Source organism: Hyperolius riggenbachi, chromosome 9, assembly GCF_040937935.1.
Source record: "Hyperolius riggenbachi isolate aHypRig1 chromosome 9, aHypRig1.pri, whole genome shotgun sequence".
In the NCBI taxonomy this organism is placed as follows: Eukaryota; Metazoa; Chordata; class Amphibia; order Anura; family Hyperoliidae; genus Hyperolius; species Hyperolius riggenbachi.
In genome coordinates, this window is record NC_090654.1 from 186406407 (window position 1) to 186433429 (window position 27023).

At 43.9% G+C, this 27023-nt stretch overlaps 1 protein-coding gene across 1 annotated transcript in view; it reads right to left on the minus strand.

The window, feature by feature from the left end:
* Positions 1-27023, minus strand: part of LOC137531796 (cadherin-related family member 3-like) — an 84161-nt gene that overhangs the window by 13758 nt on the left and 43380 nt on the right. The window contains exons 10-14 of the mRNA XM_068251756.1: positions 25481-25571; positions 19457-19555; positions 17469-17698; positions 12768-12939; positions 3746-3990 (exon numbers count right to left, since the gene is read on the minus strand). Of these exons, the coding sequence (XP_068107857.1) occupies positions 3746-3990; positions 12768-12939; positions 17469-17698; positions 19457-19555; positions 25481-25571 (837 nt within the window). The remainder of the gene's footprint in view (positions 1-3745; positions 3991-12767; positions 12940-17468; positions 17699-19456; positions 19556-25480; positions 25572-27023) is intronic.

The window sequence follows — 27023 nt, forward strand, 5'->3', positions numbered from 1 at the left end:
TGAGGGGACATGCAGGACGAGGGATGGGGGAACTGTGTGTATGACATGATAAAAATACATGGATAACCAGATGCAAATGGGTGAGGAAGAGTAGACTTGATAAGACTGGTCAAAACAGACTACTCGGTTTTATTTCTGTACTTATCAGGTGATAATAATGTTTCATAGTAATTTGGGTTTCAAAAAAGACATACGTCCATTGAGTTCAACCAGAAAATATGGTACAACACTAGCCTGCACACTCACATATCTCAGTTGATCCAGAAGAAGGCAAAAAAAAAAACTCTTACAAGGCTTGAACCAATTAGCCTTATAAGGGAAAAAATCCTTTTTGATTCCAGATGGCAATTAGGTAAAACCCCGGGATCAAATCTGCCAGGAATTAAGTAATTACAGTAGAGTAGATTCTCAGTTATCCAGCACCAATGGGGATTGGCTGATGATGCCACATACGTGTGCTTTCTGCTGCTTGAGACTCAAGGTTAGAAATAGGCCTAGCTAATACAATACCCCACTCTATATACATACCATGAACTTTGTACTAAATGTTAAAATACAGTAATTGAAAGTATATTAACTGTGGGGGAGCTTTGAAGCACTGCAGAGCCCACTAATAGCCTAAGAAGTTGGCCTTCACCACTGTGACTACACTGTGCTGGTTGGTTGAATCTGCTGGATAGTTGAGTTCCAGATAACTGGGACTCTACTGTATTTTTAAATGATATCAGAGTACAGCCCCTGTGTAAAGGGACTAGGTCTGGTTAAACCGTGTATACAAGAAACATACATGTCATAAAAAATTTAAGAAAGTATGGGAGCGTTGAATCCCATTTTACAAATTACCATATTTTTCAGACTATTAGATGCACTTTTCTCCCCAAAACAGTAGGGAAAACGTCAGTGCGTCTTATGGTCCGAAGGTGCTGTCCCCAGTGGAGTCTCTTTGGTCCCCCAGTGCCTCTCCTGTTCTCTCTGCCTCTTCTGTCCCACTGTGTCTGTCTTCCGGTGCCTCTTCTGTCCCCGTGTCCTCCATGTTCCTGGTGCCTCTTTTGTCCCCGTGTCCTCATCCTCAGTGTCCCTTAGTGCCTCTTTTGCCCCATGTGTCGTCTTCATCTGTGTCCCCCGGAGCCTCTTTTGCCCTCCTTTGTCTTTTGCATCCCAGTGTGTCCTCCATGTCCCCAATGTCTCTTTTGTCCTCCTGTGTCATCCGTGTCCAGCAACCAGTGGGTGACGTACTTACCAAGGCAGCCATTGAATCCAGGGATGAGCCGATACAGGGATTCTTCCTTGTGCCCACGGAGGATCGAGCTTAGTGGATCCTTGTTTCAGAATGAGTGGGAACAGGGCTCCGTCATTGGCCATTGGCCAATCAATGCACTAGCTGGGCAGTGGCAGATGAGGCAGTGGGGGGTAGAAGAGGCACCAGGAAACAGAAGAGACACAGGGGGCCAGGAGGACACAGGAGAACAGAGGAGACACAGGGACAGAGAAGGACACAGGAGGTACAGAGAAGGACACAAGAGGTTCAAGGGGGAAATAATTAGGGGGATTGAGGGAAAAGATCCACAAGTTGCCCCTGCATCATGTACGCACCAAGTTTAGTTTATTTTTTTTACCCTGGTTTTTGTCTTCTAAACCTAGGTGTTTCTTATGGTCAGGAGCGTCTTATGGTCCAAAAAATATGGTAAAACGACGTGATTAGCTTGTAACTCTGTGGTCACGGAAGATTGTTTTGAGTGGATCCCTCGGGGGTGGCAGCTAGACCTGTTCATACATACTGTACCCTCGTGGGTGGCAGCTAGACCTGTTCACACATACTGTACCCTCGGGGGTGGCAGCTAGACCTGTTCACACATACTGTACTATCAGACAACTGTCTGGAAAGTGAGTAATCTTGCAGCGATGTTAATTTCTGCTTAATTGTTGATGCCATTTTTGTTTATGCAAAAACCTAATAAAAATATTAGGGGTCTTGTGGGTGTCAAGGGGCCCACCAGCCACCTTCTCTGACCTGCTAGCATCCCAAGTTTTTTATTTCCCTTTTAATGCATCCCATAATGTTATTTGCTTTAACAGCAGCTGCTACAATTATTTAACTTTTTTGGCAACAAGTACTCCTAAGTCCCTCTCCAAGTTTGATGTCCCCATCGATATCCCATTTATTTTGTATGGTGCTAGACTGGTGGTATGACCAAGATTCATGAGTTTACATTTTTCCACATTGAATTTCATCTGCCATTTACAAGCCCGTATAGCAGTCCTTTCCAAATCATTCTGCAATATGTCATATTCCTGTGTGTTGATAATCCTGCACAGTTTTGTATAATCTGCAAAAATAGTTACTTTCTACTTCATCTATTAGCTCATTAATAAATAAATAGACGAGAGTACTGGTCCCAGTACTAACCCCTGCGGGACCCAATTCTAAGAGTAACCCATTTAGAATATGATACATTGACCACAACTCTTTGCTTTCTGTCCATTAGCCAGTTTTGTATCTATGCACACAGATTCTTCCCCAGTCCTTGCATCCTCATTTTTGCATTAAACTGTTGTGGGGGACAGCATCAAAGGCCTTTGCAAAGTCCAAGTATATTACATCTACAGCATTCCCAATATCCTAATTAGCATTTACCACCCCATAAAAGCTGAGCATTTACTCCCTTATAAAAGCTTGTCAGTCAAACAAGACCTGTCCTTAGTAATCCGATGATGAGAAATTAGATTATTCTCTGCTATAAAGTCTTGTGTAGCATCTCTTAGAATTAGTTAATTTATTACATTTATTGATTAAAGTGACACTAAAGCAAAGAAAAAAAAAACAACAAAATACTTATGAAATAATGTACGTGTAGTAGAGATAATTAAAAAAAAAAAACCATTATTAGCAAGGAAAATAGTCTCATATTTTTATTTTCAGTTATATACATGATTTTAAAAACTACACTCTGTATTTTAAACTATGAAACAGAGCAGAGATAAAATACCCTTTGAACTTCCCTACCTTATCTGAAGTTGTCTTTCACTGTTTGTTTGATGTATAAGTACTTCAGAAAACAGCCCTGGCTTCCACCCAAGTTGGGGAGAGGCCAGAGAAGCTCTTTTGCATAGATAACAACTGAAGTTTAAAGCTGAGTACACACGTACGATAACGATCGTTCAAAAACGAACGATAACGACAATCGGAACGATAATCGTGCGTTCAAAAAGTGTGAACGATCGTTTTTGTGAACGATAACGATCGTTATCGTTCAATCGGACCGATCCAACCCGGCGGATTTTTTCGAAAGATAATCGTTCAATCGTTGCAGTGTGTACAAAGATCGTCCGATAACGCATGTTCTTATTGCCTGTCATAACGTCACTTCCGTTTGCGCACGCATTTTTTAATCGTTCGTCGTTCAGTACTTTATACTTATATCGTTCACGTGTGTACACAATCGTTCATTACGAACGATCTTTTCGGTCTAATTTGAATATCGTGTAAACGTCACGAATCGTTCGTAACGAACGATCTTTATCGGACGTGTATACGAACCTTAACTCTGCCTGTACTGGAAACAATATGAGACTCATATATTTGCTACTAATGTTCTATTTCTTAGCTGTACTACACATACAATTCATTATCTCATGAGTTTATTTTAACTTCAGATTCCCTTTAAGATAAAACATTTACAAAGCTGTGCAGTGACCATCTTGAAGACAAATTTCCTCAGATAGAATTTCATTATCTTACACTTACATAGTAGTCAGATGTAGGTACAATTGGGCTGTTGGTTCGGAGGACGCTTATTATGACCATTGCTGTTCCAGTCCTTCGATATTGCACATTACCGCTCTTAACATTGTCATCAATTATGTGGACCACCAAGTCGTACTTCTGCTGCATGTCTGCCCCATTATCAAAATCAAAAGGTGATTTTACTATCAGTTTGGGGTTGTTCGAACCGTGAGTGGGATCAAAGCCAAAGTGATTGTTTGTGTTCCCTGGAAGAGAATTAGAAGGAGCCAAATTATAAAGCAACTCACCAGCTCTAAACAATAGAATTAAACTCAGTAGTAATAGGATAGCGTGGGTGTATACAGTGATAGATGGATCAGAGTTATCAAGCTCCTGGATTTTCATGAATATAGACAAGGACCGTTTATGGTGAACAGGTGGCTTTTCTGACATTTAAATAATTAATCCCCATTAAAAGCAAATTTTTAGCGATGCAGAAAAAGTTAGCTACTCACCTATGTAGAGGGGAGGCTCTGGATCCCATAGAGCCTTACCTGTCTAATACGCCTTCCGGAAGGCTTCAGAAGTAGTCACATCCCTGTGTATTTCTGAAGAAAAGCAGGTTCTGGGTGCGCGCATGCACAGTACAGATGTGCCCATCTTCAGAAGCACACACGTGAATGCGTCTGAAGATAGCCAAGGAGCCCCAAAGGTGGGGAATTTCAACAAGGGGCAGTAGTGGACTGAGGGCACGGAGAGGGGATCCAGAGCCTTTCCTCCACATGGGTGAGTAACTTTTTTATTAGCATTGCTTCACATTTGCTTTAAAGGGAAAATCAACCCCCCCCCCCCCCCCGCCCCATGTGACCTTGGGTACACTTTAAGATATATGCCAAAGTGAAGGTACCCCTGCAGGCTCGTATGTGTTGCCACCTAAACAAACTAACAAACCCAAGGAGTGAAAAGAACCAGAACTTAACCAATTGTGAAGTTTTCACAAGATAATTTGCATTTATTTGAAGCAGAATACATGTAGCAACACAGATACTGTGCTCCACTAAGCTAAACAGGAAAACATCTTTCTACACATCACCGGGCATTGCAGTGGCCAGATGGAGGGCTACCAGCACATTTATCAAATTGCAGTGTGATGTCCAACAATGTCACCCTTGATAGCACTGCACATGCTTGAGCCTGTGAGTATGAACACTATAACTAAAGCAGGACTAAGAAAAAAAGTATGTTTTATATATTTTTTTTAAATGAAAAAAGAGGGTGCCCCAAAGTCTCAATTACTGCCTCCCCCATGCAGGCTGGTATAATGTAGGAATTACATAACACACTTATGTGGAGCTTTGCCTCTGAGCAATAGTAATTCAAATGACTAATAAAACTGGGGTAACATTGGGGGGGCAGTCTGCAAAAGAAGGGTGGCAAAGAAAAAACCACCCCCTTCTTTGCTTTGCAAATTGCCCTTGCCAATGTTAAGGACAACTAGCTAGGTGGAGTAGAGGGCAGATTCCCCTATATTTTTGCCCCCTCATTTCTGTCCCCAACCCTTTTGTAATAAAGTTTTAAAAAATGTTTAAATAAAAAGTTGAACATTCTGTAGAAATTAATAAAAAATATTTTTTCAACTTTTTTCATCTGCAATCTGCTGTTTCAATCTGTATCCTTCATTCTTGTTCTGTATACTTCTAGCTATATCTGTATCCTTCTTTCTCATTTGATATACTTCTTTCTTGTTCTGTATACTTCCTATTATAATTATTATTATTATTATTATGTATTGGACTTATATCAAGCTAATATATTCTGTAAACTTCTTACTACATCTGTATCCTTTTTTCTTGTTCTTTCTTGTACATCTGTGTCCTTCTTGCTACATCTGTATCCTTCTTCCTTGTTCTGTATACTTCTTGCTACATCTGTATCCTTCTTCCTTGTGCTGTATACGTCTTGCTACATTTGTATCCTTTTTTCTTGTTCTTCGTCCTTCTTGCTACATCTGTATCCTTCTTGCTTGTACTGTATACTCCTTGTACTGTATACTCCTTGTACTGTATACTCCTTGCTACATCTGTATCCTTCTTTCTTGTTCAGTATACTTCTTGCAGTGGCGGACATACGGCCGTGCAGGCCGTGCCGCCGCACGAGGGCCCCTGAAGTTCCGTTGCTTCAGGGGCCCATTAAGTATTTTTTTTTATATATTTTTTTTTATTTATTTTTTTCCCCTGGGGGCCCCCCGACTCCTATCCTCCCTCCCTCACCTCAGGGGATCCCCCTCCCGGTATGCGCGGCGGGAGAGCAGCAAATACAGGATATCTCCGGGGCTCCAGGCAGGCGCTAGAGGCTCAGCCGCTTGGTCTCCAATATGTCTCCAACTCTATATACTGCTCGCTACTAAACCAGGAAGTAGCGAGCAGCATACAGAGTTGGAGACATATTGGAGACCAAGCGGCTGAGCTTCTAGCGCCTGCCTGGAGCCGCGGAGACTTCTTGTATTTGCCGCTCTCCCGCCGTGCATATCGGGAGGGGGGCCCCCCGAGGTGAGGAAGGGAGGGAGGGAGGATAGGAGTCGGGACCCCCACCCGGATAGCTACCCACCCACCCAGCTACATGCCTACCCGGCTACCTGCCTACCCACCCACCCGGCTACCTACCCACCCACCAGGCTTCCTACCTATCTACCCACCCGACTACCTAACCACCCACCAGGCTTCCTACCTACCTACCAACCCGGCTACCTAACCACCTACCCACCCGGCTACCTACCCACCCACCAGGCTTCCTACCTACCTACCCACCCGACTACCTAACCACCCACCAGGCTTCCTACCTACCTACCCACCCGGCTACCTAACCACCTACCCAGCCGGCTACCTACCCACCCACCAGGCTTCCTACCTACCCACCCACCAGGCTTCCTACCTAACCACCCACCTGGCTACCTACCCACCCACCAGGCTACCTACCCACCCGGCTACCTACCTACCCACCCGGCTACCTAACCACCTACCCACCCGGTTACCTACCCACCCACCAGGCTTCCTACCTACCCACCCGGCTACCTAACCATCTACCCACCCGGCTACCTACCCACCAGGCTTCCTACCTACCCACCCGGCTACCTACCCACCCACCAGGCCTCCTACCTACCTACCCACCCGACTACCTAACCACCCACCCGGCTACCTACCCACCCGGCTACCTACCTACCTACCCACCCGGCTACCTACCTAACCACCCACCCGACTACCTACCGGGCTAGTTACCAACCCACCAGGCTACCTACCCACCCACCCGGCTACCCACCCACCAGGCTGCCTACCTACCTACCTACCCACCCACCAGGCTACCTACCTACCTACCCAACCACCCACTAGGCTACCTACCTACCTACCGGGCTAGTTACCAACCCACCCACCAGGCTACCTACCCACCAGGCTACCTACCCACCCACCAGGCTACCTCGGCTACCTACCCACCCACCCACTCACCCACCTACCAGGCTACCTATCCACCCAACCACCCATGGGAGCTGCGCGCCAGATGGAGGCTGGGACAGGAGGTCTGCTGCTGCAGGTGAGTAAATGTTTTTGTTTTTTTATTTATATTAGCAGGTGTATGTTCTGGGCAGATCTGCCACATGATTGCATGTATTTTCTGCGCAAATCTGCCGGCATGATTGCATGTATTTTCTGGGCATATCTGCCGACATGATTGCACCTATTTTCTGGGCATATCTGCCGACTTGATTGCACCTATTTTCTGGGCATATCTGCCGACATGATTGCACCTATTTTCTGGGCATATCTGCCGACATGATTGCACGTATTTTCTGGGCATATCTGCTGACTTGATTGCACGTATTTTATGGGCATATCTGCCGACTTGATTGCACGTATTTTATGGGCATATCTGCCGACATGATTGCACGTATTTTCTGGGCATATCTGCCGACATGATTGCACGTATTTTCTGGGCATATCTGCCGACTTGATTGCACGTATTTTCTGGGCATATCTGCCGACATGATTGCACGTATTTTCTGGGCATATCTGCCGACATGATTGCACGTATTTTCTGGGCATATCTGCCGACTTGATTGCACGTATTTTCTGGGCATATCTGCCGACTTGATTGCACGTATTTTATGGGCACATCTGTCGACATGATTGCACGTATTTTCTGGGCATATCTGCCGACATGATTGCACGTATTTTCTGGGCATATCTGCCGACATGATGTGTATTTTCTTGAGAAAACCTGCACAATTATGTGAATTTTCTGGGGAAAGGGTCACCAAAACTTGGGCCCACTGTCTTTGCGTTGCACTTTTCAAGGGAACCTGAGGTGAGAATAATCTTGAGGCTGCCATATTTCTCTCCTTTTAAGCAATACCAGTTGCCTGGCTGCCGTGCTGGTCCTCTGCCTCTTATTCTTTCAACCATAGACCCTGAACAAGCATGCAGCAGGTCAGGGGTTTCTGACAATATTGTCAGAACTGAGAAGATTATGTAACGATTGAGGAATTCTCTCCGTAATCAGTGCACAGGGCGTGCGCTGACACTGCGGAAATCCTCCACAAGCGTATAATTTGAGGGAACCCAGCAAAAGGTGCAATGCACCTGTAGAGGGAAATTCCTGTCGACAGGTGGAGCTGTGGAGTGCAGAGGAACAGCTCCTCTGCCCTGCCACAGACGCCAGACAGGAATTGTACGAAGGGAAGAAACAAGACAAATAAGACAAATAACATTTATATCGCGCTTTTCTCCTGGCGGACTCAAAGCGCAGGGCAAGATAGCCCTGAAAGAGAGAGATCAAAGCGACAGGGTATGTGTGTCCACCAATCTAGTCGCCACCCTGCGACGTGAACACACAACCATGAAGATAAAGTGAGAAGGCAATCGCCAGATTGCTGACAGCGACACAAGACCGAATAAGCACAGATGAGGAATGTATGTATGTCCACCAATCTAGCCGCCAACCTGCGACGGTGGACACACAACAGAAGAAACCAAGTGAGAACGCAATCGCAAGAGAAGCAATTGTGGAAGAGAATGAGCACAGGGACAGAATGTATGTATGTGCCCCAATCTAGTCGCCAACCCACGACGGTGCACAAACAGCAGATATGAAGTAGGAACGCAATCGCGAGAGAGGCGATTGCCAGAGGTGACACAAGGCTACAGCAAGGCAGAGCACGAGAGTAGAAAAGGCACAGCAAATCATACAATTAGAAGATAAGGAAAATAACAAATGCTAACTAAACGCGAACACCGCACTCATTCGCAATAGTGCACGCGTTTATGCGCGGTCTCCGCGTGTTAAGCACAACAGAGACAAGCACGCCTAACTAACCACCGACAGACAAACATGAAACAGAGGACGCGAGCGCTTGCTTAACGGTTACCTCACCGAGCCTCCAGCAACCGTTCGTAGCAGACAAGACAGATACACGAAAACAGGAATAAGTGAGAGATACGATCCACTGCTCTTTCCGCCAGAGCGAGTGCGATCCAAGTATAGAAACAGAGCGAGCTGGATCCACTGCTCTTTCCGCCAGAGCAAGTGCGAACCAAGTATAGAAAGAGAGATGGAGATCAGACGGATCCACAGCACTAGCGCAAGGCAAGTGCGATCCAGGCAAGACAGATCAGATGAGATAGCTGGTAGCAACCGCTGCTCCAGCTATACTCCAAGAACAAAGATCAGAACGACTTCCTGTCGACCACCGCTGGGACAGGACAATCGCAACAGACAAACAAAACAGATATGCAATCCTAACTGCACTAGGGAACCTGCCTAGTGCAGTCCCAGGAATTACTCTAAGCTAATCTTCAAACAATGAGCAAGGCTGACACTCCAGGAGTGTTTCACAGGACAAACCCTTATGACCAGCCCAGGTCTGTGATATCACATGGTATTTATAGAGCAAGCCTACAAAGGATGTGGCTAGGCAATCTGCATGACAAACGTATGCAAATTCCTCAGCAGCAAGCTGCAAAACTGACAAAAGGTCTCTCTTCCAGAGACCTGCAGAATGCAGACCTGAACAGTGGTCAAAAAGCTGCCTGCCTGCGCAGGCAGCCGAGCGGATCCTCACAGATTAGCTGCATGCTTGTTGCTGGTGTAATTCAGTTTATTACTGCAGCCAAATAGATCAGCAGGGCCGCCAGGCAACTAGTATTGTTTAAAAGGAAATAAACCCTCACCCCGGGTTCGCATTAAGTTACAGTTAGCTCCGCCCTCATCCGGTCATTGCCACGCCCATTTTTTTGCCGCTGCGCTAAGCGCTACAGGTTCTATCCACCCCTCTTTTTTGCTGCGGCACGCATTGCACGCCGCAGGTTGTAGCCACGCCCATTTTTTGCCGCAGCGCACTTCGCGCGCCGCAGGTCATAGGGGGCCCACAATTACAATTTTGCACAGGGGCCCACTGCTGGCTGTGTCCGCCACTGACTTCTTGCTACATCTGTATCCTTCTTTCTTGTTCAGTATACTTCTTGCTACATCTGTAGCCTTCTTTTTTGCTTGGTATACTTCTTGCTACATCTCTATCCTGCTTTCTTATTCTGTATGCTTCTTTTGTTATTCTTGCTTGTACAGCTGTGTCCTTCTTGCTACATCTGTATCCTTCTTTTCTTTTTCTGTGTACTTCTTTCTACATTTATATCCTTCTTTCTTTTTCTGTATACTTCTTGCTACATCTACAGTATATTCTTCTTTATTTTTCTGTATACTTCTTGCTACATCTATATCCTTCCTTCTTGTTCTTTATCTTTCTTTCTTACATTGCATCGCACCACAGAAACCAGCCTTTCTATGACACTGCACCACCATGTGGCGACAGAGTCATATGCATAGAGCCGCCCCCCGCTCAGTGACATACTCCCTGTTGGGCAGGAAGGACATCACTGGGATTTCCATTGGTCCGTGCATGCACGCTATGTCACACTGCGCTCCCGTTGTTTGTACTTACTGCGTCAACCATTGCTGCATAATTTGCATGGTAGCCGCAGATCATGCGGCAACATGCTGCAGACTTTGCATCGGGAATGTGGCAGTTTGCATACTTCTGGTGCACCCCGTCACACCACGTTAAATGTGCAAGCCTTGCGGAAGGGATGTGAATGGGCAGCCTAATATGGGGTGACAAGTGTAAAGAGTCATTTTTCCCTAATCCTCAGAAAATGAATGGGGCAGAAGCAGTATGAAAAGGTACATGGGGGTGACATCAGCAGGCAGAGAAAGCCACCCTGAACTTACAAATTACAGACATTTCTGGGGAAGCGAGAGACAAAATGAACGTCAAGTAACTGTTACAGTGAGTGTAATAAGCACAAAAGGGTGTCCATCAGGGATCTTTAACCTTTTCGGGACCGCCTATATTAAAGCCTACGCCACACTTGTGGCTGTTCTAGCCTGATAGAGGATCTACGCCGCCTGCCGTTTCCGCTTCCGACGTGATCGTGCGCACCTGAGAGGGGAGATTAAGCTGTCATATGACAGCTGACATCTCCCCTCAGTGATCAGAAGTCATCACGTATATCTTCTGATCACGTGATCACTATGATCGCTGGCGGATCATAGTGATCACTGTGACAGATGCGGCGGTAGGGGGGGGGGGAAGAGGATCCACTCACCTCCCTGCCATTCCCACGACGATCAGCGCTCCCCTCTGCTCTGGCCAGCATCCCCGTTCGCTCTCATATCAGTGCCGGGTCCCGGCTTGATGACGTCATCAAGCCAAGACCCGGAACTGAGCGGCAGTACGAGCAGGGATGCCGGCGAGAGCGGAGGGGTCCACAGCGGCTCATCGCTGGAGCCTGGGAGGTGAGTAAAGGCTGCTGCATACAGGGGAGGCACCTGGTCATAGAGGGGACACAATGTCCAGCAAGCTCCTGCAGGGATCCGGCTGCCTGACCCCCCCCAAACGCCCCCCCCCCCCCCCGCATGCAAATTTGCCTGGTCCTTAAAGAGACACTGAAGCGAGAAACAAATTATGATATCATGAATTGGTTGTGTAGTGCAGGTAATTACTAGAACATTAGTAGCAAAAAAAATATTCTCATATTTTTATTTTCAGTTATACAGCTTTTTTTATAACATTGCATCATTCTCTAATACTTGCAGTTTACACATTACTCAGCATTCTAAAAGTTTATGTAGAACAGGCAGTGAACTTGACCTGTCCTGAACGGTTTTCTGCAAAAGAAAAACACAATACAGTTGAGATAACCTAATCAGAAGTCAGAGCTCTCCACCACTTTCAAAGTCACAGAGCTCAATGGCTTATTTGCATAGATAACAACTGGAAACAATATTAGACTTATGTCTCTGCTCCAAATGTTTTTTGTCTTAGCTGTACTACACATACAAATCATTATATCATCATTTATTTTTTTTTGCTTCAGTGTCTCTTTAAGGGGAGTTAGGCGGCCGGTCCCCAAAGGGTTAAAGTAATCCCAAGCCGAAGCTCGCGATCAAAACCAAATAAATACCCTAAAAGAGGGAAGCCTCAGGATCGTATCAAGGCTTTCCTCACTGCTGAAAAAGGCCACTGTTGCAGAGTGCGGCCCCCCTTATCATTGGGGCCACACAGCTCTTTTTCTGGAACCGGGTCTGCACAGTAGCAGCGAAGATTGTCGCTAATCTTCTGGGGTGATGCGCTCAGCAACGGGGGACAACACGGCAGAGAGGGAAGCCTCAATAGGATCCTGAGGCTTCCCTCTGTTTAGGTGGATTATGATCTCCATTGCAGAGACATAAGATTTTACATCTCTTTGAGGGACAATAGGGCAGATTTACCAAGAGCAGCAAAAGGAAAATTGTAACAAAACTGGAGCAAAATCCGAGCTGATGCCTAGATCTATGCACCAGTTTTGCTAATGTTTTCATTGTACTGGTTTTGATAAATCTGCCCCAGTGAGTGATGTGAATGACAGTGATCTCTGTAAAGGACTGTGGAAGATATTGGTACTTAATACTGTAAATGGGTAAAATAAAAGCAATAAAGATTCCATTCAGTGTAAACCACCTGATGCTATTTCGAAACGCATGCTTGTGTCATTGGAGTCTCTGTCCTTGCAGCTCAGTCTGAAATTGTTGATGTTTACTCCAGAAGTAACATTATCATAAATGACAGCAGTGTATCTAGAAGGCTTGCACACTGGAGCCTCATCATTCTCCTCTATTATATTAACTGTGACCTAGCGGAAAGCACAGGTTAGTATTCACAAAATGATAGCAAGTGAAATGTAGTAAACATGAGGGTAAATCAAAACATAAAGGCAGTTTGATGTCACAGTAACCACAATGGATGAAGCTCATGCAATACAACAGATTTGCAATGACTTATGGGTCGTTTGAACATGCACAGCGCATTGCTTCACCTTTGTCTAGTTTAGTGCTGTCCAAGTTCATCACCATAGAGAGCTAGTTCAAAGTCTCTGTTGATGCTGCTAAAATTACATTTGGATGTCCAAACTAGTATTGCAACAATTTAATACCAAAGGGGAGTACATCACAGTGCTGTGATTTCAGTACTAGTTTGTACTTACAATGGTGTTAGGAAGTGAAGAGTTTTTTAAGATGAACATATGGAACAGTCAGAATTTTTGAGCTGATCTTTGCAGTTGACATAGTCTTTGTAGCCAAATCAGGTGTTTAACTGAGTGTAATTGAAACACTTGGAACAGGGAATTAAAGAGAATCTGTAATTTAAAAAAAATTGCCCCTGAGGTGTACTTACCCCGAAGGGGGAAGCCTCTGAATCCTAATGAGGTCTTCCCCGTCCTCCTGTGTAGCCCCTATCTAGCGCTGGCTCCCCCAAAAAATCAGCTGACAAGCATGTCGGCGGAGCATGCGGCCATATTTACCTTTTAAGTGCAGGTACTGAACCATCTTCCCTCTCGGGCTCTGCCAGAAATGGACAAGCCCAATAGAGTCTCCTCTACTCCGCAGACATGAGATGCCAGCGCCTGCACAGTAGAGTATATATAGTTTGGTTAATCCAATCTATTTCTGCAAGAGCCTGAGGGAGGAAGATGGTACGGCACCAGCGCTGGATCGGAAGGGTAAATATGTCTGCATATGGCTGGGGTGACACCAAAAGGAGGGGCACCACAGAGTAGTTCTTAGTGAGTTTTATGGGACTCTTATACACAACTGCTGGTTCCATTAAGGAAGTGATGAATGATGACTTGACACCCAAATGGGCACTGCTGACACTAGAATAACAAAAGAGTTCCTAATAGTATAGCAGTGATATAGCAGGCACTATTAAAACACTAAATAAACAGTAATTGTTTTAGATCTATAATAATTGGTGCAACTCTTCTGCATTTATAGGACAATATTTGGAACCAGGCTGTACACAAACAATATATTTATGTTTTTATTATAGATACAGTATTTTTTTAATATGCCTTCTTTCCTTACAGAAGATTGTGTGAGGAAGAGGGGTGGTGCTGAGGAAGGGTGCTTTGCCTAGGGCATCAAAATGCCGAGAAACGGTCCTGATTCCACAGGACGTTCATAACGTGGTACAGCAGCAGTTGGTCCATGGAGAGGATGGCAACACCCATAGCCAGAGGAGCAGACCCCCTTAGTTGAGTAATTATCCTCACCCAAACCCCATCCCACCCCCAACTGTACATTTTATCACGAATGGGAGGTTCAAGATAGAATGGGGAGGTTTGTTTTTAAAAAATGTATTCCAGGTGCACAGTTTGCTATAAGGTGTCCGCAGTGACGGATCTAGACCAATTTGCGCCTGGGGCAAGGTCATGTTTTGGCGCCTAAAGGTCAGGTTTTGGCACCTAAACTGCCATTCCCCATCCAGTTTAAGCGCCTAAAGGTCAGGTTTTGGCGCTTAAACTGCCATTCCCCATCCAAATTTTGCCGCCTTTTTAACAATTCAACAAACTGCGCCTGGGGCAAGAGACCCGTCTGCCCCCCCCTAGATCCGTCCCTGGGTGTCCGCTAATTATAAAGTCTTTTTTGTTCAATGTTATGACATCTATGTAGTAGGAGATTAAGGCCTCGTTTCCACTTCCGCAACATATGCCACACAAGTGGGAATCACAATGCACGGCTCCGCATTGCTGCACAATTCTCCCCGATTTTTTTTCCAAACCAAGAAATAAATGTGAAATACTGAAATGTTTGTTTACTGATTTGTTTACTGATACCATTTTTACCAACTGAACTATGAGTCTACAACAAAAGAGCCCTGGCGCAGGATACAGGCTATAGAGATGCAAATATAGGTAGTCCCATAGAAGAAGGTATGGAACAAGCACAACAGAGGTGATTTAGGCAAATGGTGTAAATGTGAAGTCTTAAAAAAGTGTTTGTAATAAGGAAAAGTGGAGTAAAACCTGGAGGGAGACCTAGAGGGAAGGGACTAGATAATGTACAGGAAGTTGTGAAAAAAAGAGAACAGATCTGAGCAGAACCTTGGCATAGGACATAAAAAGATATTGAACCCTCTACACCCCTACAACTTCCAATGAAAGAGAACTATGATAGGTAAGTAAATATATACAACATGACCTGGATAAATAAGAACCTTTACAGACAAATTCATATTATGAACAGCTTGTTTAATCCTTACACTGTACAGGTGAGTGGTCAGCATTCCATACCAGCTACCAAGGAACACTCAGTGCATGGCAAGAATGCACTACCAGCTTCTTTTTTTGTCTGCACAATCTTTAGGCTCCTTGAGAAAAATGTCTGAACACATTCTCTGTTTATGAATACCCTGTGTTACGTAATGATATCAGCAATGTGTATAATCATCCCCTGAGAATACCACTGTGCTCCCTCCTGCTTATAAATAAAACCCCACTTGCTAATCATTTTTACACGATTGCTTCGTATAGTGAAAGACAACTCACTGCCAAAACAGGAGAGATCTGCAAATCGAAATTCAAACAGCAATTACTACCTAGGAGACATCACTATGGCAACTGGAGGAAAATATCATGTTAATGGCGAGAGCAGTGAGTAATAATGGATGGTAGGGTCGTTGTGTTGTTATGTAACGTAGTGACACTAAATCTTTCCTCTAAGAAATACATTTTTTGACTATCTGTCGGACTTGTGTTCTGCAAGGGGAACAAATGAACATGGAAATGATGTTAGCAGGAATACAGTAATAGCCATTTGCTTTAGCAAAAGTTTTTCCGTCTACAAACCATGAAGAAACATGAAAAACATTTTTTGTAGGGCTCATATATGCTTTAATGGAACAATTGCAGTTGCATGTTTGTCTAACTCTGAAAGCTAGATATCTGACAAGGGAGAGATTAAGGAGAATGTGGCTGAAGTGTGTAAACCCATGCACTTCATTGTTTCAAACGTGAAGGTGTTGCCTGGTGGCAAAAAAACATGGCATGTTGCATCTGTGCACAGCTGCAGCCACACCCAGGTGTGACTCCATAGGAAGCTATTGCTCCAGTAGCATTTCTCTTTATGCAGCTGAAGCCATGGAAATGGGATGCTGAGGTAATGAAGCTATTCTGGAGTGTGGAGAGGTGAGTGCCTATCTGCAAACTCCACTCACCACTCCATTCCAGGGTCTGCATTCCAAACTCCACTCACCACTCCATGCTGCGGGTCGCCATAAGGGCCGTGGTGGACCCCCTTACAATCAGATGGTCCCACAGGATCTGAGGCAATTGCTTCAGTTACCTTGTGGGTAATCTGGCACTGTACAAGGATGAACAAGCCACTGTCCTAAAGGATGAACAAGCCACTGTCCTAATGTGCTGCTGGTATCAGATTCTAAATGAGCATATATCTTCAAAAAAATTGTTTTCATAGTTTTAGCTTTTGCTATGTCGTACCAGAAGTATTCTTAATTAAATTTAGGGCTATATGCACAATCAAAACAGGAGCAGATATGGGAGAGCATTTCACTGACCTGTCCATACACTGGCCTGGGAAGTAGAGACCATTTCAAAAACCCATGAACAACAGAATGGTTGCAGCAGAAACTCAGCTTAATTTTATCACATATGGTTTGATTGTAGGCTAAGTGGGATGACACCTGCTGGGTCCCTTTTTGGTATCTGAGTTCAATTTTTATGTTTGAGTTCATTGATGTGTACATAATCAGACCAAATGTATAACAATGGAGATCCATGAACAAACAGTATTCAGGACACATTTATACATACTCTATTTCCCTGAAAAGAAGAGCTAGCATGATTTTCTGGGAATTTCAAGGATGCTTGAAATATAATCTCTACTCCAAAAATAAGCCCTAAATTAAATAGTGTCTAGGCAACTAGGGTATGCATGTAGAGAGTCAAATCGATTGGCAATGCAGTAGGCCAGATAGACCCTCACCAAGGAAAGCAGACAGCCCAAAAAGATCCCACTTAAAAGACCCTACGAGACCCAAAACAATTAAGGCTGGCAATGCCAGGATCTTTGTAAATGTAGATTATTGTACATGAAAAAAGGAAACAGAGTATCAAGAAATTCATGATGAAAGTCAGAGTTTTTGGAGAGTTATGATGATGTTCCAGAATGTGATGACATGACTAAATTTGAATAAATGTATATTATTGTTCATGGAAAAATAGGACAGCCCCTGAAAATAAGCCCCAACACATCTTTTGGAGCAACATTTATAGATGACCCTGTCTTATTTTTGGGGAAACACGATAAGAGCAGTATTAGACTGTATTGAAATACTGTCTGCATAAATAAAAAGTGCACTTACTGTTGCAAGGGCCTTGCGAGGACTGATAGGGTCACAGTCACTTGCTTCAATGGTCATTGTATATGAAGGTTTAGTCTCAAAATCCGGGTTGGTCACTAATTCAATTATTCCTGACGTGGGGTTTATCCAGAATCTATGAATAATATCTGAACTTCCATCCCGAATCCTGTAGGTTACACAGTTTGGCCGATCTGCGTCTGTTGCTGTCACCTGCCCCACAACAGTAGCCTCTAATAAGAAAACAACGCCATATAGAGAAGTTAGCCATCCAACTCTGTCTGAATGAGTCTGAGAGGTAAATACAGAAAGAGATAACCATGGAGACTGGCAATATATTTAAAGACAAAAGAATGTTTGAATTCTGCCTGGAAAAACTGTGCACCATTGCCAATACAAAAGCAGGTGTAAAATACTGTCTACAAGTTATTTTAATCTACAGCCATCAATCACAAGGGATGAAAACCGAGGCAGGGCTTCTTGGTGCACGGTGCACGCCACATAGCACCTGAATTGGGCACCGCTATAGAAACAATGCTTCAGTGCATGGCCTGCACAGCAGTAATTTGGGGTTCTGGAGATTGTTGGATACCAAATTACTTCTCTAATGCTATGACTTGGAGGGAGAATAGTAATCATCACCGCCCAGAATTTCACTGGCAGCACACACACACACACACGCACACACACACACACACACACACACACACACACACACACACACACACACACACACACACACACACACACACACACACACACACACACACACACACACACACACACACACACACACACACACACACACACTAGGCCTAGCAAAAAAAGTACTTCTGCAAGTCGGGCGTGCTCTACCTCACAGACACTTTCATGGTCCTACAGAATACCCAAGCAGTTCAGGGTGACCCAAACCAACTAGGAAGGTATACCATAGGGGACTAAGAGACTGAAAAGCCCTCCTAATAAAAAGCAATGCTCAGTGTAGTTTGCCTTCTTAAAACAGAAGATATTTATGATAATTCCTAGTCCTGTCATAATACTGGATCCCTTACTGGACTTTTTAGCTTGATTGTAGATAAAATAACTGGTGCTTAACGCCAGCAAAGTCTGAGCTCCAAATAAACTTATGGGCTAATTACTTATGTGTAGTAGCAATGATACATAAAACTTTCCTGGTGTTACATATTCTTATTTTCACTTTCAAGGTTTAAATCAGATCTCTGAATGTGAACACAGCAACTGCGTCAAAATTTTATTCATTCATCTTCCAACCAAGATAAATAATTAGCTTTGTGCTTTTGGTGTTTTCACGACTGTTTGCTCTACCAAATTGTTTTGACTTGCAATGAAAAAAAAAAAGTGAACACAGGCAAATTCTAAATAATCTTACTAGTATACTGTAGGTGGTCTTGATTAACTCATCGTATCACGTCAGTTCAGGTACTCTTTAACATGGCTCTTATAAATAAGTCAGGGCTTGATGCACAAAACTGGGGTAATATTGTCATGCGCATGGCAATACTACCCTTACTTACGGCAGCATGTACCACGAGTTACACTATTAGTGCAACCTGCGGTGCTCGAGTAGAGTGACCGTTGCTATGGTAACAAATTATATTAATGTTAACGCTGGTTAGTAACAAGTGTTACCATAGCAATGGTCGCAGTACTCGCGTACTGCTTGTCACGCTAATAGCATAACTTAAGGTACATGCTGCCAGAAGTAAGGATAATATTGCTGTGTGCTGTCTGTGCCTGGCATTATTACTGCGATTTTGTGCATCAAGCTCTCTGAGTCCCATACATAACATTGATAAAACATTTGTAACTGCACTTGGTCTTTAAAATTGTACATTGAAAAAAAGGGATTTAAAAAAAAAAAAAAATTAGCATTATAATTCTCCTGCATTTACATACAGCCAGACTGGCTACATTACCCAGATGGAACTGTCATTGATTTTTGCTTAAAGATATAAAATATCAGTTTTTACCTTTTGCAGTTTCATACACAGTGAAGGTATAGGTCACTGGGTCAAACTCTGGATCATAATTGTTTACTGGAGTAACAGACACAATAATTGTTGCAGTTGCTGAAAATAAAATGGAAATAAATAAGGAATGGATAGAGATTGTTCACAGCTGGTGTGAAAGTGAAGGAGAGTGCAATTATAAAATCAGCTGTGACCATCTAGTATACATCTCGCAGCATAATTCATAGAAACCAAAATATTCTCATTATCAGCACAGGATGGTTGCTTAATTTCAGTAAAAGATTTGTACTTAAAGGACACTTGAAGTTAGAGGGATATGGAGGGTGTCATATGTATTTCCTTTTAAACAGCACCATTCTGCTGATCTTTCTGGCTTCAGCAGATTCTCAATCTCACACCTGGAACAAGCATGCAGAAAATCCATCCAGGCTTCAGTCAGAAACATTTGACTTGCATGCTTATTTAGGATTATGGCTTAAAGTATTAGGGCTCGTTTCCACTATCGCGAATCTGCATGCGTCCAACGCATGCAGATTCGCACATGTAATGAAAGTGGATGGGCCTGTTTCCACTGTAGCGTTGTTGAGGTGCGTTTTTTTCAGCGGTAAAAAAACGCACAAAAGAGCCAACGAATTCGCCTGCGAGTGGAATGCATGCGAATCGCCGCTAATGTATTTAATAATAAACATGCGTTTTTACCCGCGATTTCGCACCTTTTTCAATTTTATTTTGCCCTGGCAGTGTCATGGTTAATTTCGCATGGCACCCTGCCATGCGAAATCGCACGCGAAATCGCGGGTAAAAACGCATGCGGAAACGCATCCGCATGCGTTTTTACAAGCGTCGGAATGCCGGCGAAATCGCGTCGCAACAGTGGAAACAAGCCCTAAAGCAAACCTGAACTGAAAATAAATTAATGACATAAGTGTGGTACCAATGGTTACTAGAACATTAGTAACATAGAAAAGAGAGTGTCATCTTTTTATTGTCTGTTTAAGAACTGATTTTTTTTTAAGGCTGCATTCTAAACAGTTGCCTTATTTGTGGCTACAAGCACTATTAGGCACTGCTATTTGGCCTGGGGAAGCGGGTATGCACCCACAAAATGCGTTGCCAGTGCATTCTATTAAATTCAAATTCTATTAATATGTGAATTTGTCTTCAATGAGGTAAGCCACCTCACTTTTTTTTTCATTTTATTTGCTTTTAACGCATTTTATCTTCTCTGGGCGCCTCTTTCCCCTTTATCCTGTGCCTTCACCCTCCTTTCGGAGGGGGATCATCCCTCTTTGACCAATTTATGTCATTTGAGACTTTCTTTTTACCAAGAGTGTGATCAATACCAGCTTCGCCTGGTCACTCGAGTGGAGTCGGGGTTATACATCTTCACCTGCTTCTAGTGGCCCTTCTACAACCCACCTTTGTGAGTATAATCCATCCGCACATTTTATAAACTTCTGGTACTGTGACATACTGCAGCATTTGGGCTCCTGTTGTTTCTGTGTTTTCTTTTTGCAGGGTGCAATTTTTATTATCCCTACTTCTTGTCCTCTCTTCCATAGACTTACGTCAGTGAATCATATCTTCAGCAATTACCCCTACCCCAACACACACACGCACGCACGCACGCACGCACGCACGCACGCACGCACGCACACACACACACACACACACACACACACACACACACACACACGGTGAAAGGGTTGTATTAGACTGGGATAAGCAATAAGAGCCGCATTGGGCGCTCAAATGACCGGTTGGGCATCCGATTATTGAAAATCTACTAGATGCCTGCTGATCGCAACGCCCAATTGATCTGATGCGGTACAGACTGACATTAATGCGTTTGTAATGTGTTTGTAATGTGTTTGTAAACAATTTTTGATCGGAGGATAATCAGTGGTTGATCTGGCATATTTATAATTATTACTATTTTTTATACTGTTACATAGTTACATAGTTACATAGTTACATAGTTATTTTGGTTGAAAAAAGACATACGTCCATCGAGTTCAACCAGTATAAAGTACAACACCAGCCTGCTCCCTCACATATCCCTGTTGATCCAGAGGAAGGCGAAAAAACCCTTACAAGGCATGGTCCAATTAGCCCCTAAAGGGAAAAATTCCTTCCCGACTCCAGATGGCAATCAGATAAAATCCCTGGATCAACATCATTAGACATTACCTAGTAATTGTAGCCATGGATGTCTTTCAACGCAAGGAAAGCATCTAAGACCCCTTTAAATGCAGGTATAGAGTTTGCCATAACGACTTCCTGTGGCAATGCATTCCACATCTTAATCACTTTAACTGTAAAGAACCCTTTCCTAAATAAATGGCTAAAACGTTTTTCCTCCATGCGCAGATCATGTCCTCTAGTCCTTTGAGAAGGCCTAGGGACAAAAAGCTCATCCGCCAAGGTATTATATTGCCCTCTGATGTATTTATACATGTTAATTAGATCCCTCTAATGCGTCTTTTCTCTAGACTAAATAAACCCAGTTTATCTAACCTTTCTCGATAAGTGAGACCTTCCATCCCACGCATCAATTTTGTTGCTCGTCTCTGCACCTGCTCTAAAACTGCAATATCTTTTTTGTAATGTGGTGCCCAGAACTGAATTCCATATTCCAGATGTGGCCTTACTAGAGAGTTAAACAGGGGCAATATTATGCTAGCATCTCGAGTTTTTATTTCCCTTTTAATGCATCCCAAAATTTTGTTAGCTTTAGCTGCAGCTGCTTGGCATTGAGTACGATTATTTAACTTGTTGTCAATGAGTACTCCCAAGTCCTTCTCCAAGTTTGATGTCCCCAACTGTATCCCATTTATTTTGTATGGTGCTAGACCATTAGTACGTCCAAAATGCATGACCTTACATTTGTCAACATTGAATTTCATCTGCCATGTATGTGCCCATATAGCCATCCTATCCAGATCCTGTTGCAATATGACACTATCTTCCTGAGAGTTGATGATTCTGCACAATTTTGTATCATCTGCAAAAATAGCAACATTGCTCACTACTGCATCTACTAGGTCATTAATAAATAAATTGAAGAGCACTGGACCCAGAACAGACCCCTGTGGGACCCCACTGCTAACAGTCTCCCATTTTGAGTACGATCCATTGACCACAACTCTTTGTTTTCTGTCCATTAGCCAGTTCCCTATCCATGAACACAGACTCTTCCCCAGTCCTTGCATCCTCAACTTTTGCACCAGACTTTTGTGGGGAACAGTGTCGAAGGCCTTTGCAAAGTCCAAGTATATCACATCTACAGCATTCCCAATATCCATATTAGCATTCACTACCTCATAAAAGCTGAGCATGTTAGTCAAACAGGACCTGTCTTTAGTAAACCCATGTTGATGCTGAGAAATAAGATTATTTTCTACTATGAAGTCATGTATAGTATCTCTTAGTAACCCCTCAAATAGTTTGCATGCAACTGATGTTAAACTTACAGGTCTATAATTTCCTGGATCAGATTTTTTGCCCTTCTTAAATAATGGGAAAACGTGGGCTGTACGCCAATCCACTGGGACTCTGACAGTTGCAAGAGAGTCACAAAAGATAAGATAAAGGGGTTTATCTATAACTGAACTTAATTCCCTTAGGACCCGAGGATGCATGCCATCCGGGCCAGGTGCCTTGTCTATTTTTAATTTATTTAGTCTTGCCTTCACTTCTTCCTGCGTTAAGTATTTAATATTACAGTTAGAAGATTGAGACTCTTCCGCCTCTGTAGTTTGCAACAGTGCTGTTTCTTTTGTGAAGACAGAAGCAAAGAACGCATTTAATAACTCTGCCTTACCTTGGTCATCCACCATTGAGTTCCCATCCTCATCCTTTAGGAGTCCTATACAGTCAACCTTTCTTTTTTTAGAGTTAATGTACTTGTAAAACTTTTTTGGGTTAGATTTGATATCCTTAGCGATTTGTTTTTCAGCTTCAATCTTTGCCTGCCTAATTTCTTTTTTACAATTTTTATTGCACTCCTTATAATTGCTTAGTGCAGCCTCGGTCCCCTCCTGTTTTAAGACCTTATAGGCATTCTTTTTCCTCTTCATTTTATCTTTAACCTTTCTATTCATCCATAGAGGCCTTTTTTTATTCCTAGACATTTTGTTTCCATATGGGATATACATACTACAGTATTGATTGAGTATAAGTTTAAAAGCTTGCCATTTCCCTTCAGTGTCTTCCCCTTGTAGTACATTATCCCAGTTCACTAAACTTAGTGCCTGCCTAATTTGAATGAACTTTGCTTTTCTAAAATTCATAGTTTTAGTGGTCCCGCTGCCCGTGGCCTATCAGTCACCAGATCAAACGTTATCATGTTGTGATCACTATTTCCCAAATGTTCTTGAACCTGCACATTTGATACATTATCTGGTCTATTAGAAATGATCAGATCCAGTAACGCATTCCCCCTAGTTGGTTCAGTTACCATTTGAGTCAAGTAATTGTCCTGTAGTGCTGCCAGAAATCTGCTGCTTTTACCAGAGTGGGTAGCCTCAATACTCCAGTCAATGTCTGGAAAGTTGAAGTCGCCCATAATTATGACCTCATTTTTACCTGTAGCTTTTTCAATCTGCTGTAGTAATCGCAGTTCTGCAGCTTCATTAATAAGAGGTGGCCTGTAGCATACCCCAATAAGCAATTGGCAACTTTTATTTCCACCATGAATATTTACCCAAACGGACTCCACATCTTCGCAATCTTCCTCCATCTCATCGTTGAGGACAGCTGTAAGAGAATTCTTAACAAAGAGACAAACCCCTCCACCTTTTTTACCTGTTCTATCCCTCCTAAACACATTGTATCCTTTTAAATTAGCTATCCAGTCATGGCTTTCATCCATCCATGTCTCGGTTATTCCCACAATGTCATAGCCTTTGTCATTCAGAATGAACTCTAGTTCGTCTATTTTATTTGCAAGGCTCCGAGCATTGGTTACCATGCACTTTATATTTTTACCACCACATTTACCAATTTTGTTTACATGAAATGGGCTACTTGAATTTTTACCAACCTCCTTAATCTTTACACTGTCCCCACCCCCCTCTCCACCCTCCATAATGATAGGTTCCCACTGTCTTTTTACCTCATCTTGTCTACGTATTGAGACTTTATCCTCCCGCCTCCCCCCAGATCCTAGTTTAAAATCTCCTCCAACCGTTTAGCCATCTTCTCCCCCAATGCAGCTGCACCCTCCCCATTAAGGTGCAGCCCATCCCTGCTGTAGAACCTGTAGCCGACTGCAAAGTCTGCCCAGTTCTCCAGGAACCCAAACCCTTCCTTCCTACACCAATTTCTCAGCCACTTATTTAACTCCCTAAGCTCCCTCTGTCTCTCAGATGTAGCACGTGGCACTGGCAGTATTTCAGAAAACACCACCTTGGAGGTCCTTGCTTTAAGTTTATCTCCAAGTACCTGAAAATCATTTTTGAGGACCTTCCATCTCCCACTAACTTTGTCATTGGTGCCAATGTGTACCATGACAGCCGGGTCTTCCCCAGCCCCACCCAGTAATCTGTCAATTCTTTCCGCTACATGCCGAACCCGAGCACCCGGGAGGCAACAGACTGTACGGCATTCGCGGTTTCTTCGACAGATTACCCTATCTGTGCGCCTAATAATTGAATCCCCTACCACCAGTACCTGTCTAGCCTTAGCTGCACTCCTATTCCCTTTCTCGTTACAGCAGTCTGCCCCTTGGTTGCTAAGGAGCACATCCTGCTGCAGCATTGCTACTCCTGAATCATCCTCCCCAATATTACGCAAACAAGCATACTTATTAGTGAGGGACAACTCGGGACTAGCCTCCCTGCCACTTTTTCCCCTACCCCTTCTAACTGTGACCCAACTAGCGGCTGCCTCTGCTTCTTGGTCCGGCTGTACTCCACCCTCCTCATCTTCAACGGTTCCATCCAGTGTCTGGATCGTGAGTTTCCAACTGTACAGTTATATTAAATAAATAAACCCCATTAAAATGAATAAAGATAAGCTAACCTGTATGTGTTGTGTCTGGTGAGTCTGATACTGACATCGTCATCTCGTATGTTGTCACTTGATCATCATCATACACCAAATCCTCATTTACCTAGGAAACAATAAAACACGCTTAAGGTTTTCTTTTCAAATAAAATATTAATACATTTAAACTTATTACAGTACAAATCAGTGCGCAAATATGCCAAAGTGAGAGGAGTACCATATACAGTATCCTCAAACATAAGTCAACCTCCAGTATAAGTCAACTCTAATATTTGACTCTCTTAAGCTGAAATTTTTTATTGAATCAAATATAAGTCTCATACAAAGGAGGAGGAGGGGTCATGCGGCACTTGCTTCTATGATAGATGATATTAGCAAAAACAAAGGAAGGAGCAGTGGTGTAGCAATAGGAGGTGCAGAGGTTGTGACCGCACTGGGGCCCTTGGGCCAGAGGGGCCCTCAGGGACCCACCCTCAACCACAGTATTAGCTCTTTATTTGTCCCATCTAAGCTGGTAATAAGCACTTCTGTAGATGCTTTGAATAGTGGTAATCATTAACAAACAGTTTCCCATCCCCTTTTTGCACCTCTGACACTGTGGTTGTCCTTGTCAGGTTTTGGTACCAATTGTTATGTATAGAGTGCTTGGGGGTCCAATGTAAAACTTGCACTGGGGCCAACAACTTTTTAGCTATGCCACTCGGAAGGAAGGTTGTACACAGAGAACAACTATCAGACCTCACTACAGATTACAGATATGTGTAAGCTATCCACACAGTAATGGGGTAAAGGAGTGCAAGGAGAGGTACAGGAAAACTGGAAGAGTGCAGAGACATTAGAGCTGAACACTGAACATTGGGGTGTGGGGCGGATTTCTGGAAAGGCCACAAAGGCATGGGCCTTGGGCTCCTGGTCTTCAAAGGAAGTGCTAGACATGAAATAGTGGTTGCCACATATGGGAGAGGAGACTACAAATGGAAAATGAGGCTGCAAAAGGGGAGCAATACACAGGAGAAGGGAGCAACTGCACAAGGGAACTGAGCATGAAAGAGAGGATCTTCTGCACATGAGAGTGAAATCTGGAGGAGGGGCTGCACGTGGAATAGAAGGGTGGCTTTGGCTCATGGAGATGAAGGCACAAGAAAGCTGGCCTGGGTGGAAAAATAATAAATCCACCCAGGCCCGGCCCTAGACCATTTGCCGCCTGAGGCAAACTTTAAAGAAATCGCCGCTGCGCCCCCCCCCCCCCCCCCCCGTGGGTGTGGGGGGGCCGCCCGAGCTGGAGGTAATAGCGGGCAGGAAGGGGGTACTGGGGCTAGCGGCGGGGAGGGGGGTCGGACCCCCCCCCTCCCTCGCCTGGGTCCCCCGTCCTCCGCTCCCCTCCAGCTTGTTATGCGTGCTGGCTGGCTGGCTGTGGCTGTAAGAGGCAACGGGCGGGGATCACTCACCTCTTCCTCGTTCAGCCTGCGCTCCACTGACGTCACTTCCTGCTACGCCGCAGGAAGTGACGTCAGTGGAGCGCACGTTGGAACGAGGAAGAAGTGAGTGATCCCCGCCC